Source organism: Andrographis paniculata, unplaced genomic scaffold, assembly GCF_009805555.1.
Source record: "Andrographis paniculata isolate CXL003 unplaced genomic scaffold, ASM980555v1 Contig71END, whole genome shotgun sequence".
In the NCBI taxonomy this organism is placed as follows: Eukaryota; Viridiplantae; Streptophyta; class Magnoliopsida; order Lamiales; family Acanthaceae; genus Andrographis; species Andrographis paniculata.
In genome coordinates, this window is record NW_026137608.1 from 3512360 (window position 1) to 3527404 (window position 15045).

General features: G+C 30.8%; 2 protein-coding genes across 4 annotated transcripts; one reads left to right on the plus strand and one right to left on the minus strand.

Moving 5' to 3' along the window:
• Positions 1 to 2118: 2118 nt before the first annotated feature.
• On the minus strand, positions 2119 to 3313 carry LOC127264928 (defensin-like protein 1). Its single transcript, XM_051294526.1, has 2 exons — positions 3183 to 3313; positions 2119 to 2395 (listed from the first exon to the last, which is right to left on the minus strand). The coding sequence occupies exons 1-2, from the start codon at positions 3256 to 3258 to the stop codon at positions 2214 to 2216; spliced, it is 258 nt and encodes an 85-aa protein (XP_051150483.1). The 5' UTR covers positions 3259 to 3313; the 3' UTR covers positions 2119 to 2213.
• A 4731-nt stretch (positions 3314 to 8044) lies between these two features.
• LOC127264729 (wax ester synthase/diacylglycerol acyltransferase 11-like) lies at positions 8045 to 12027 on the plus strand. 3 transcript variants are annotated; one of them, XM_051294229.1, is made up of 5 exons: positions 8045 to 9359; positions 10882 to 10957; positions 11069 to 11340; positions 11452 to 11589; positions 11674 to 12027. In XM_051294229.1, exons 1-5 carry the CDS (start codon positions 8616 to 8618, stop codon positions 11839 to 11841), a joined length of 1398 nt encoding a protein of 465 aa, XP_051150186.1. In that variant the 5' UTR covers positions 8045 to 8615; the 3' UTR covers positions 11842 to 12027. The 3 variants fall into 3 exon arrangements, with proteins under 3 accessions (XP_051150186.1, XP_051150189.1, XP_051150188.1); XM_051294232.1 differs by having other exon boundaries at positions 11452 to 11563; XM_051294231.1 differs by having other exon boundaries at positions 8046 to 9359; positions 11072 to 11340.
• Positions 12028 to 15045: the final 3018 nt, after the last annotated feature.

Here is a 15045-nt window from a genome sequence, read left to right on the forward strand (position 1 = left end):
TCAAATTTCTTTACTATTAAACGTCGGGCTACTGCGTTTTGTACGAAGTAAGGATTCAATTACTTTAAATCCTCTGGAAAGAAGCCCTTGATTATCATCGGATTAGAAAATTTCAACTCATGGTAATATTTTGGCACGCCCAGTTGGACAATAATTTGTACCGCACTAAATATCATTCTCAATTAATCAAATTACAATCAGAAAGACTTGTACGTCGCATGATGGCTCGTTTTGAATAGTAACATCGGCGGAATAAACCAATGTCATCCACCAACATCCTCCGGTCTTCCACTGACCCCAACATCCCTCCAGGAAGGATTCACTTCGACTTAGGTAGAGTGGCCGGCGTCATCTAATGGTTAGAAAACACAACCTGACTACCCACGGCAGTACAGCCGTACTATCCAAATGAATTTTTCATAAGCTTATTCACACTTTTCTGGCTATAACCCTACGGATAGCGAGTTCAAACACCCCATCGGCTTTCCAAATCGAAGATGGTGTCGGAATATATAATTTGCAGCCGCTTACTTCGGTCAAGTTTGGGTATTACGGCCAACACTGATTGCAAGTGTCTGTACGATTGTTTACAAACACCAGTACTACCCAAATTTATAGTGTGCTCTGAAACACGGCACAAGCCCAAAGCTATAATGCTCCGGAGCCCATACACAATGGCGAATCATATCCGCAACCTGTTCCTTAACAGTGGAACACTCCGTGCATACGGAAACATTCCCGTGGCCGTGGCCAGTCCCTATGTCCAATAACCAAAGGTACCAGCGGCTCCAAGAACCCAACTCATTATTTTGAGTTCAACAGCAGCTTTTTAATATCTATATATATAAAATTTCAATCAGCAGTTTTTTTTTTTTTTTTTTTTTTTTTTTTTTTTTTTTTAATGTTGGAGCAGCCGGATAAATCAAAGTGAATTCCTAAGTAGATTTTAACAAATAATTTTGGATAAGGTCTCGTGTTCAATTGTTGTAATGAATCAAGCAACAACCCAGTAGACGAAAACTCAAGAAATCATAAACTAAAAGAAAATCATTGAATTGAAAACTCAATGTAGCCAAACAGTTCAAAAGAAATAAAAATTCTCAAAAAATCAAGAAAAATATGATGAGTTGGTTATGCTCATCTCCATCGTCAGCCTCCCTTTTCTTAATTCACTTGACTATCTTTTTATTAATTCACCTTAAAACGTCCCCATTAACACCTCTATTAGATTAAATGGTTACCCATATCCTTCCAGCCTTTTCACTTCGAATCCTCATTTAAGTGAAATATAACGGTAATCGATTTGGTTATGATGTTTAAATAAATTCTGGCATTATATATTTTTTACTTAGTAAAATTAAGGGTGAATATTTGATATGTTATTTTTATCTCGATAATGAACTACAATTTTCAGGAATATGATTTTTCTGCATTTATTTAAAAATATTTTAAATAAATAACAACCATCACCAAACAGCCTTTATATATATATATATAACACCTTGGCAACTTAAGCTGACCTTGGATTTGTTTGGATGTCATTTTGGTAAGAGTAAAACTTTCTAATTGCAATTAATTTTTGATGCGATGTAAATGAATGTTTGATATAATATTTTGATTTGAAAAAAACATGATACAATAGTATAATATTTTTAATAAAAAATAAATATTTAATGTTAATTATAAGCAAAAAAAAAATATATTGGTCGTAGAAGATACCCCATATTTGCGTAAAATGTTGGTTGTAGATTGTATAAAGATACCCCATAATTGAATAGTAAAAGATGTCAATACCACAAACAAATATATATAGCCCCATATTTGCTTAGAATGTTGGTCGTAGATTGTATAAAACACAATACAACTGCAAGCCCCACACGATCGAGCACGACATACATACCACATGACATGCAAACATTAAGCGATGCTTTGATACAAATTAAACAAGACAGGAGAAATTAGAGATTCGATATTTATAAGGAAGTAAGAGATGAGTAATTGAGACAGGAATTCTCAGTCCATCTCCAACTTTTTATTGTAGTGTATTGTATTGTATACACAGTAGGAAATACCCAAGGATGGATCGGAGGCCATGCATTTTGTTTATATATATATATATATATTTTATATATATGTGTGTGTGTTTGGGGGGGGGGCGGCGGCGGGTTGGATGAGCGTAGGCAAAGGAAGAGAATGCAGAGGCAGAGGCAGAGCTAGCAGTTGAAGTAGCAAAAGCAGGCGAAACCGATGAGGCCCCTCCGATGGCAAGCTCCAGACTGAGCCCTCTCCCAACTCCGGCACTGCTCGTTGCAGCCACCCGTGTTCCCGCAGAACCCCGTCCATGTCTGGCTCAGTCTGCCGCACAGTCTCACTGCACCTTCGGCTACTTTCATTTCTGCAACACGCAACATATGAATAATAGGGCGGCGACTACAGTGTTGAATTTAAAATTCAGAAATGTGCTGAACAACACACCGTGTGCTATTAGACATGACATAATATTATTACAAACAACACACTGTGTAATATAATACAAATATAGTACACGAATAAAACATACATGATATAATCTCAATAGCACACAATATTACTGCAGATAGCACATTATATATGTTAATATAATACAAATACAACATATCCTATAGTCTCATACAACACACACAACAGTTGATTTTAACATATGACATACATGTATACAAAGCACACTTGTTATTATTAAAAGACAACAAATACTTTTATTATATATTTGTATATATAACGCGTGCTGATGTGAAAAATCAAGCAGATTATTTCAAATCGGCACCGTAACCATCCCCAAATAATAGAAGGCGGCGACTACGGAGCTGATAGTATCGTAATATATATCAGACAATATATTAGACATAAATTTATAATAACATATAAAATATAACATATATTGTCTGTTATATTTTTCACATCACTACAAAAACATATCAATTTTGTAACAAAATTTTTTCGTTGTTAAATCCACTTTTTCTGTTACTATTGATATTAGAGACGGAATTTGAGATGGAATTACGTTAGCTATGTGAACTTTAGTAACAAAATTCCGTTACAAATATACTATTTTTTTTTGTAGTGCATATTATTTGCAATATTTTCATATGTCACAAAGTTGAAATGGAAGAATATATGTATGTGGAATAAGGAAAGTGGCATACCGTGGGATGCAATGAGAAGCATGCAGAAGAAGAAGAGAGCTGATAAAATGGTAGATGTGAGTTGGGACTTGGCCATATTTGCATTTACAACCAAAGTGTAATTGTAGAGTGTGCATGCAAATGAGGTCGTATTTATAGCAAATTAGGAAAGGATACTCATACACCCTCTCTCTTATCAAGTACCACCCTACTTACTACTTACTACTAAATATTGATAACTACAACTCTACAAGTGTTTGTTTAGTTGTCTATTTTCAAAGTTCAAGAAAATAAATAAATAATTGAGCATAGGTATTTATGCCAATAATTTAAATAGATAATTATTATTGAATGTCCGTTACAAGAAAAAATTATTTTTGTAACAAAACTTTTTTTTTCTTAAATCTATTTTTTCCGTTACTATGACATTAGAGACAGAATTAGGAATAGAATTACGTCAGCTACGTGAACAAATATATTATTTTTTTGTAGTGGTCATAGTTGGAATAGTAAATTGAAATTAATAAATTTTTAAATGAAAAAATGTTTGATAAAATATACTTTTATTTTTTAAAAAAATAATAATAATAATAGCTGCACCTCATGTTTTTAATAATAAAATAAAGAAGTAAAATATGAGACGAAAAATAAATGCATCCACACACACAAAAAAGAAAAAGCAAACCATAGATTTTGTCTTCAAAATAAAAAAAAAAAATTAAAAAAAAAAAAAATCAAAATTAAATTGCAGGTTAAGTAGTGGATCAGATAGAGTAGGATTTAGAACTTTGACCTGATCAAAGCAAACGTTGTTGGCTGAATTAAAAGCAGCCTATCTTGTTGACTTTAGTTTTGCATTCATTCTGTGATGTCGATAATTTTGGATGAACTAATTAATGCTATGTCCACTACAATAGTTGACTCACTGTTAGTGTCTATCTATTTGCAAGGAAAATGTTCAACGAGGTTTTTTTTTTAAAAAAAAATCTCACTACAGCAGCGTCAGTTACTTTCCGTAATAACCAGCGTTTAAATCGGTGCGATCCATAGTTTATATAAATTATTGAAATAATACTTTATCCGTTCGCAAAAATTTGAACATTTGGATCCGACGCGGAGATTAAGAAAAATAAATATTTTATTAAAAAAATAATAAAAATAAAAAGGTAGTCGAGGGTATTTTTGAAAAATAAATTAGAAATTAAAAAAAAAAAAGAAAAAAAAGAGAGGAGATAGAATGTAATAAAAGTATTGGCATTTGTTGTACTAAGTGTTGAATAAAAAATAATAATGGACTGAGATTAGATGGTGAATTATAAAGTTAGCGTGATGATGCTGATTCAATATTAACTATTATATTACAATTTTTAATCCTAAGGCTTGTATTCATTTAGGGGTTTGATAGTAATTTTCAAATTTTTCTAACTTTTGTAACTAACTTAGATTTACATTCTCCTCCGCCCCCTCACATAGAAAAATGACAAGACTTTTCCAACAAAATTAATGGATGAAATTGATGGAAACGAGCAAAATCAATTATCCATTATTCTAAAATGATCTGCATCAAATACAATACTTAGCTGGTCAACATTTCATCTTCCATTATTCAACATTTCATTTTCTATAAATCGGCATCTTGATACAATGTACACAACATCTCGTAAACATCTCGTTAGTTGTTTTCATATATTGGATTGTAACAATACTGCAACATTAGGTATTTTTGTGGATTTAATAATCACCGTCAAATATCTATATTTGTGGCAACGTTGTTGTACGAAGAAACATAAGATTCATTGAAGTGGGTTTTCAATATCTTTTTGAAGTGCATGGGTGGTTGTGCACCAAAAACTATTGTTACAAATAAAAATTTGGCTACGACTCTAGCACTAAGGGAAACAATGCCAAAAAAATGTCAGTCTTTGTGCACACCATTTAATTGAAAAATATTATAAGCATCGTATAATAAACATTTACATATACTAAACTAACCATTTTACTAAATAACAATAAGCATATTTGTTTATTGTATTTAGCATATTACTATATTATAAAATATTATGAATGTTATCCAGAAAATGCCACAAAAAATAAATTCTAAACATACTTTCCAAAACCTATTAACACAAATATAAAAAAAAAGATGAATAAGTATTTATATATTCTGAACCCAACATTTTATTTAATACGAACAAGGATCTCCTGTATTATGTTTAGCATGTTATTCTACTATCAATCATTATGAGTATTATCCAAAAATTGCCAAAAAAAAAAAAACACTCTAAACATGTTTTCATATACACTACTGATATAAACTAATATCCTAACAGAATTATAAGCATCAAAATATCATATTAGAAAATGCCGAAATAAACTTGGGTTCGCAGTGGGTCAATTGGGCGACGGTGGTGGTTTGCGGCGGGTCCTGGGTTTGCGGAAGAATAGCAGTTTTCGGAAGATATCTAGGCAACTGGTGATCAAAATAAAAAAAGAAGAAAGTGAGGAAGAGATAGAAACAGAAGAAAAAAGAGAAAGAAAAAAAGATAGCGGCGGCGGCTGCTAGGGCTAGGGGGTGCTGCCGCGGCTAGGTAGTGGCGATTGTTGGCGCGATTCGGTCGATCGCGAGAGAGAAAGGGAAAAGGAAGAGAGAAAGAGGGAGTAGACAGAAAGAGGGAGTAGAGAGTAAGAGAGATTTGCGTACATACAAATCCACCCTTTAATTTTTTAGACTTAAAATGACAATCATACCCCTTTTCAATCACTTCCGATAATAATTAAATGTTGATTTGTTGACTTTATCAAAATTAGTAATTGTATAAATTTAGCAGACATACTAAAATGAAAAGTGAGAGTAATATTATTGACAAATATTTTGTAGAATGATACAAATATTCTTAAACCTAATCAACAATTAACACTAAATTTACCATGTGACGAATTTTATTTTTTATCGTGTCCATGAGAATATAATTAATACTATACATATATAAACACAGTCTATAAAAGTGTTAATAAACTCTCGTACTAATTATATATCATTTCATGTATATATTTAAAAAAAATATTTGTATACTAAAATAATTAACAATGAAATACTCCATCCGTCCCATATCTATATATCCATTTAATTTTTGTAAAGAGTTTTAGGAATATTAGTATTATATTAGGATGTAGTAGAAATAAAGATAAAAAGACTAAATTACCCTTAATAGTATTGTATAATATAAAGTCAATAACATTTATGTAATATATTGTAAATTGGAAGGGTATTTGTATTGTTAAGTAGATAGTACGGTTACTAAAAAATGAAATTGATACTTTGTTATGGGGCGGACGAAAATAGAAAAATAGATAGATTGTTAAGGGACGGAGGGAGTAATATATATGTATATTTATACATGTAAAATATATCTAATTTTGTAAATTTTTTAAATAGAATAGTTAACATCGAAAGATAAATTAAAATTGTTTGCGTGACAATTTTAAATTCATACTTACGGTATCGTCTTTTATTGTCTATTAGCATCATATCTACATTAAAGATTGTATATAAAATATAAATAAAAAATTAAGATGTATTTATAGTTATATATACATACAATTTTTGTAAAATTAGTTTCACTTCAGAAATTTTGAACATCAATATGGTCAATTAGTCCAATAATACCGAAAAACTTAACATTCATATAAAAAAAAAAACTATAATTATAAGTTGAAAAAATTAATTATAAAGTTAGTATATATCGTACAATAATTATATAACAATTTTTAATATAATTATTATTATTATATATATAATATGGCATAATTAAATTATTTATACAAATTAGAACAACTACTAAAGTAAAATAGTTTTAAAAACTAACTTTTAATTTTTTTTTAAATTAGTAGACAATCATTTATCTTAATTTCTTATTGCAAATTTAATAAATAAGCAAAAATCTCCCGTAACCAAATAAGAACATCGATTGATCAAAAATATTATTTTACAAAATATAGCTCTTATAATATCAAATAATAGTGAAGATGATCATCATACCTGAGTTTCGATCTTTGTCTGCAATTGAACGTGGATGAGATTGATCACGAGCCCTAATAACACCATCGTAATCAACCAACAAAATTATCGCACCGAAAGAAGATCATACGCAGAGGAATCAAACATTCGCCTTACCCATTTCTCCTCGCACGAAATAAACCTAAAGTTTGGAATTTTGATTCGGAATCCATCAAAGACTATCTATCAATCATAAAATCCTTTACACGAATAAAAACGAACGTTGGACATATGAACCTTCCTTCGTGCGAAAAAAAAAAAAAAACCTAACATACAAAGAGAAAATTCAGAATTGATAATTTTGTGACGAATTAGAATTAATAATCAAATAGCAAACTGAAAAGTAAAAAAATACATATTTACGTGGTTCACGAACAACGTGTTGGCTATGTCCACCGGCAGAAACGGAGACAGATTTATTGAGGAAGTTGCGTTACAAATTTTATATCTCTAAGTCTATTTAAATAAAACTCAACAAAGTACCAAACTAGATTTAAGGCATATTAACAGATAAAATTAATTTTGAATTGAGACAAAGGCAATGTTGAAAATGAAATAGAAGTAGGAAGTTAATAGCAAAGATTTTTCAAAAGAACAGTGCAATGTGCACAAAAATTGTATAGGAGCTGAATCTAAATATGAAATAATGAAATATATTTATTTTCAATTGTCTGTATTTTTAAATATAAACTATTAAAGGCCCATTTTTTTGCGCGTCAAATATATTTTTTAAAAAATAATTAGTTATTAAGGTACAAACTTTTGCCGCCATAAGTTTTTTATTAATATTGAAACAGAAATCGGTTGTTGGGCACCACCACATCATTCCGCACCAAATATTCCTTTTTCTAATAGTGATCCAAAACCTCAAACAAATACTAGATTTCTTACCGCGTCATTATCGGAGATAGGGAAGTGCACCGGAGGCAACAAGAAGATTGCTACTCACCAACATTTCTTGTGTTTGCTAATTATTGAGGTTTCTTGCATTTTCTGAAAATGATATCCACAATTAGAAGAATTGGAGCGTGGTTTGATTTTGGGCAAAATGTACCAGCATAAGGAAAAATGGGAAAGAAAAAAATTTAAAAAGAAGAGTGATAAGGCTAGTATAATCTTGTTAAAAAAATAAGGGCAATAATGAAAGAAAGAAAAAGGAAAAAAGTGAGGAGTAATATTTAAAAAAGAAATTAACAAAAAGCAGATAGTAAAGCTTAATAAATACAGAAGGATATATAGGACTGAAAGAAATCACTTTTATGGCGTAGATTTAAATTCAATTTGCTGTATTATTAAATGTAAATGTGTTGCGTGGAGAATTAAAGCGCTTTGCAGCACCACCTTCCTCAATCGTCCCTTTAATTTCTCAGACCCTAAAGCTTAACAATCAGTCGACAATGGCGGCGGATCGTCGGAGCAGTGAGGATATCAGGGACGAGCCGGTGACTCCGCCCGATCGTCTCTTCCTCCAACCGCAGCTCGATCAAGTCATAAGTTGGGCCATTGTCTTCGAGAATGAGATTTCCGTCGATTCTGTAAAATCCGAGCTCCAAAACTTTCTCCTCATGGTTAACCCTAAGTTTTGCAGCCTGGTGGTGAGAGATTCCGGCGGCCGCGAGCACTGGCGGAGAACTGAAGTCGACGTCGACCGCCACCTGATTTTCATCCGCCGCCGCCTCTCCGACGATCCTGACGAAGATGCGGTGAACGATTACCTCGCGAGTCTCTCGAATTCGCCGCCGCTCTCCACCGACAAACCGCTCTGGGAAATCCATATCCTCGTGGCGCATAAAACTGCGGTTTTGCGTGTGCACCACGCGCTGGGGGACGGCGTGTATTTAATGGCGACGCTGCTGTCGTTCTGTAGGAGGATCGACGATCCTTCCCAGACGCCGGCGACTATTTCCGGCGTCAAAACGATGTCGTTTATGCGGAGGCGGTGGAACGTTCTAAGGCTAGTGAACATTGTTTGGCTTACTGTGATTTATGTTCTAGAGATAGTATTGAGAGTGCTCTGGCGGAGAGATAAAATGACCGCCGTGAGCGGCGGCCGTGGAGTAGAGCTCTGGCCGCGGAAATTGGCGACGGCGAGGTTCCGATTGGACGACATGAAAACCGTCAAGCGTGCCGTTCCAAATTCGGTTTGCTTTTTTCCTTTTTTTTTTCAATTATACTCTTTTGTAACAAGTAACACCCCATTATTTTGGTTTTTGGATAAAATTTACAAGACTAAAATATATTTAAAAAATAGAAATCAAAACTTATTTATTTTTTATCTCTCATAAACAATATACGTCATCGTAAAAAATATCTCACATGGTTGTAAAAATTATTATTTCTATCATTTGGTTGCGCGTATGAATGTTATGCACGTACAAAGAACATAAATAACGAATTTTGTAAATATATGAAATATATTTTAGTAGTAAGATAATATAAGTGTGAACTATTTTTTGTAATTTTAAGATGACTTAAATGTTAGTCCTTCCATTCTTAAAAATTATTGGTTAAACTCAGGCACAATATATTTATAATAATTTTATTTATCTATAATTTGATTATACTTTTTTCAATAAATAATTAATTTTCCATTATTTTCTATTTACCTTATTTTTTATACATCTTTTAATAAAAAATTTTATAATATCACTATTTTACTTTTTACCTATTCACTCTCAAATTAAAATACTATCATTGTTACAATCAAAGTTACATAATTTTAACATAAGAAAAGGAATATAAATTAATATTTAAATCATTAGAGAAAAAAACACTTGCTCGTATGTATTCCTTAGTTTTGGCATATTTTAGGATTATTTGTTTGTTTTTTATTATCTTTTTAATAATAATATGCTTTAAATAAAAAAATAATATTGAATTTTATATTTGTTAAGATAAAGTATTAAATTGTAGAAAAATAAATAAAAGTTACAAACAAACATAATTTTTTGGTTATTTATTATAACGTAAATTATATCACATTTTTTGTATTTTAATAAAAATGTATAAAATATCTCCTATTTCAATTATTGCGTAAATTTTTTTTTATTTTAAATTAAAATATCCATAAGATACTCTTTTCATCTAAGATGAGTTTGATTGCAAATATTAACCTAATTATGCAAGATTTATATAAATAAAAGAGTTAAAACATGTTAAATAGTGTGTTTTTAATAAAAAAATATATATATAAATAATTGATCAATTTTTCATTTTTACTATTTTTTGAACAAAAATCAATATCTTATTTTTACAAAAAAATTGTAAAATAAAGGATCGAGCAATTATTTATTTATTTTATTAAAAAAAAACTATTTAAATTACTTTACCTCTTTTTTTTTATCCGCTACCCGAAAGTGCGCACTGGATAAACCCCAAGGTGACCTGAGGCATTGTGGGTTTGATCCCATGACCTCACGGTCACGGTCAGAAGTCCAACCCGTACCCCTCTTTTAGGTGTATCAAACATGCATAATTAGATCTAAATTAACAATCAAACATCAATTTTTGGATGAAAAATGATGTTTTATGTATACTTTAAATGATCTCAAAGCTGGTTATTATTATTATTATTATTTGTAATATTATTTTTAATATTTTTTAATGGTATTTTAAGATGATATGATTTTATTTTGGTCAATTAATTTGAATAAAATTGAACAGACAATCAACGATGTTCTTTTCGGGATAATATCAAGTGGTCTTTCAAGGTACTTAGACACCAGGTCATCAACTAACGGTAATAAAAAAATGTCTCTTTATAGAATCCTAACATTTTCTACATTAATACATTTTTTTTCACTTTGTTGTCATCATCGTCGCCATTGTTATTGTTGTTGTTGTGGTTTAGTAGGTTTTAAAGAAGGTGACCGAGTCACTGGAGCTGAGATGGTAAATTTAAGACAACATGACTCATCAAGTCTAAACAATTTCCATGCCAACCCTCAGTATGGCAATAGATTTGGGATGATTCTTTTATCTGTTTATTACCACAAGTGTAGATCGAATCCACTCGACTCTGTAAAGAGAGCTAAAGCAATGATTGACAAGAAGAAACTCTCATTGGAAGCCCTTTTCACTTATGTAGCCTCCTTTTTGGTCACATATTTCTTCGGGACTAAGGTTGAATTCATGACCGCTCTATCATTAATTAATTTCATTATCAAGTCCGGTTAGTTAAAGTTCATCAATGATCATTTGACCCTAAATGTTTGTTTATTTCTTGATTTGCAGCTCACTAGTACCTTTGTTTATCGTATCTTCTGTAACATGACGTTTACCATCTCCAATATGGTCGGATCGGAAGAGAAAATAACATTTTCAGGCAACGCCGTCAAGTACATTCGTGTGACATCGAGCACCCTTCCTCATGTAGTATATATATATATATATGGTGATTAATTTCTTCATGTAGTTTTGATCAATGAACAAGTTTTGAAAATTGACCTCGTGTAGGCGATAACAATGCATATGGTGAGCTATGCCGGATATGCGGATATGCAAATTTCGGTGGCGAAAAATATGATTCCGGACCCTAAAGTTCTAGCAAAGTGTTTCGAAGACACCTTGTTAGAGATGAAGAAAGCTGCTACCACCACTATTGTCGCTGCTGAAATGACTTGAGGTGAAGGATGCTATTAAGTACTCATACTCTTTCTTTGTTCTTGTTTTAGTTGAAAACAAGAATATATTTGTGTGCAATGGAATTCCATCATCTATGTACTCTTATTTGTGTGCAATGGAATTCCATTATCTATGTACTATTGCATTGTCATTGTAACAACACAATCCATATGATTATTCTTGTCATGATTTATCTGGGTTTTTTGTATATATATATATATATATATAAATAAAGGGTAAACTGTTTTTTTAGTCCCGTAATAGACCCCTTGTCATTTTAGCCCCGTAAGTGGAGCCAGTCGCAAACTAGTCCCATGAGTGAAAAATTTTCGTTGTTTTAGTCATCCAGCGCCGGAGACGCCCACGTGGCTCGCTGGAGGTGACGTATCCGCCAGGTGTCGCTAACCTGGCGGACACGTGGATTTTTTTTTTTCATTTTTAAAAATTTTTTTTTAATTTATTTTTAATTTTATTTGTTTTTTTTTATTTGGTCCAATTATAAAAATAAAAAAAAAAAAAAAAAAAAGTAAATCCACGTGTCCGCCAGGTGTTGCTGACCTGGCGGACACGTCATCTCCGGAGAGCCACGCGGGCGTCTCCGGCGCCGGAGGACTAAAACAGCGAAAAACTTTCACTTATGGGACTAGTTTGCGACATGCTCCACTTACGGGACTAAAATGATAAAGAGGTCGAGTTCCGGCACTAAAAAACAGTTTACCCTATATAATATAACAAGTATATTGATACCCAAAAGTTTTAGCATTGTGTTAACTAAATATGTACGTGTATAATTGAAAGATTAAGATTAATTAAGGATAATATATCAATTGTACGTTGAAATTATATTGTGCTAGATAGGTTTGGATATTTAGACATACATGATTTCACATATTATTTTTTATGGGCTTTGGATCCCTGTTGATGGCTTCCCATTAGCAGGGTGTTGATCACATCTTCAACGTTCATTTTTTTTTTTTAATAATAAATAGATGTTTTAAATTAGTTGGGGTTATGATTGTCTTTTTCATAGATGGCACATTTGAAGGTTTAAGAATTTTTTAAGTTTTTTTTAATCCAATCAAATTTTAAGCTTAATATTATAATATATCCAATCAAAAATATTATAATATAAAATGATTCTTCATGCACGTGTGTGTAAATGCTAAAGTCATTGAAACGAATTGCTTATTTATTTTAATTAACAATTAATTTGAGTATTTTAATAAATTAATGAATGGAAATACATATTAAAATATTTTCACATAATTGACAATAATATAAGTATTTTAACATGTAATTTATATTAAGAAATTCATTATATGTCAAAATATGAATAATGTATATACTATATATTAAAAATGTCAAAGAGTATAGTTTTTGTTTAAATATAATGTCACATAATGTAGAAAATATTGAATTTTGTATTTAATCATATTAATATCGCATTAAATAATATAGTACAAAATGCTCCTTCATGCACACATAAATGGTTAAATCAATGAAACATAATCCTAATTATTTTTAGTGTAAATATTTTTTTTCGTCTAGTATTTGACTTCCTTTATCATTTTAGAACTTTAAGTGGACCATGTCTAAAAATAGTTCTGTAAGTAAAAATTTTTTGCTAAAATGGTCTTTCAATGCCGGACTAGCCATGCTGGCCCGTCGTTGTTGATGTGGCGCTGACGCGGTTGACATGTCATCGCCACGTAGATACCACGTCGGAGGACTATTTTAGCGAAAAAAATTTACTTGCAAGACTATTTTCAGATATAGTCCATTTAAAGTCCTACAAATGATAAATGAAGTTAGAAGCTAAAAAAATAGTTTACCAAGACATTCTAAATGGCGATGACATGTCAACCGTGTCAGCGCCACGTCAGTAACGGAGGGTCGGCATGGTCCGGCACGGAGGATAATTTTAGCGAAAAAGTTTTACTTACGGGACTATTTTCAGACAGGGTCCACTCAAAGTCCTAAAATGATAAGGGGGTTAGATACAAGACTAAAAAAACAGTTTACCATTTTTTTTAATTAACAAGAATTTGTGTATTTTAATATAATATGAATGTTAATACATATTACTAAAATGCTAAACTTAAGTAAAATAGATGCTAATAGTTTAATTATTATTTAACTTTGTGATGAACACTAATTCGTTCAAACACTCTTTATGTTCCACTTTATCTGTCTACTTGAAACTGTATATTACATTATAATATGTTCTTGTCTCATTATAAATATGTTCTTGTCTCATTATAACGACATGTTCAGATCTTTCCTAATTTTTTGCTAAATGAACTTCATTTAAATTGGTTTCAAAGTGTTGTCTTCTTTATACCCTATTTTGTTACAATAATATTCCATATAGTGTATATGATACAAGTCATTTTTTAAGTTTTTTGTTCATGTTATTCCTAATTGCAAACTTTCACATTATACGCATAATCATAATAGAAATTGTAAGCATCCTCTAGTTTTTGTATTATATCATATGTCAATCAATTGATCATATTTATATTAGATGCTGAAAAATGTCAAATAATACATTGTCTATTCAATATTAAAATATTGTTACACGATTTAGGAAATGCTAAAAAGCGTCAAATAATATGTTGTCTATTGAATATTAAAATGTTCTTACTCAATTTAGAAAATACTGAATTTTGTATTAGATTATATAATATAGTATGAAATATTCTTCATTTATATATAAATGCTAAATTAACTGAACGAAATGCTATTTATTTTAATTAACATCAGTTTAAATATTTTGATACAAAAACAATTGATAATACATATTATCAAGATTTTTAACAGATAAAAACGAGATTCTAATAGTTTGGTTATTCTTTAAATCTTAAAAAACTATACAAAAAGTTTGACTTCGTCATCTAGTATTGGAAAAATATTTGGAACTTCAATATTTTTATGTCTCATTTGCTTTTAGAGCGATCAATTGAGATTGGAATTAAAACAAATAGATTTTGCACGTCTCCATCGATTTCGTCCATAGATCTTGTTGGACAATTTTGCTTTGTTTTTCCTCCCTTGAATTAAAGTTAAGAGAGAAATAGGAAAGAAGAAGAAAAAATCAAGAAAATGGTTATATAAATTAATAGTAATTAAATTATTTTTATACCCCAAAATAATTATAAAGCCTTAGATTAATTTTTGTAATTCAAGGAATGTTAGACATTCAGT

Excerpts from the sequence above, each read along its gene's own strand:
- LOC127264928 (XM_051294526.1), bottom strand. The coding sequence starts at position 3,258 with ATGGCCAAGTCCCAACTCACATCTACCATTTTATCAGCTCTCTTCTTC. Across the intron at positions 2,396-3,182 it reads GCTTCTCATTGCATCCCACG|AAATGAAAGTAGCCGAAGGT; the intron begins GTATGCCACTTT and ends TGCGTGTTGCAG.
- LOC127264729 (XM_051294229.1), top strand. The coding sequence starts at position 8,616 with ATGGCGGCGGATCGTCGGAGCAGTGAGGATATCAGGGACGAGCCGGTG. Across the intron at positions 9,360-10,881 it reads AGCGTGCCGTTCCAAATTCG|ACAATCAACGATGTTCTTTT; the intron begins GTTTGCTTTTTT and ends AAAATTGAACAG. Across the intron at positions 11,590-11,673 it reads CATCGAGCACCCTTCCTCAT|GCGATAACAATGCATATGGT; the intron begins GTAGTATATATA and ends GACCTCGTGTAG.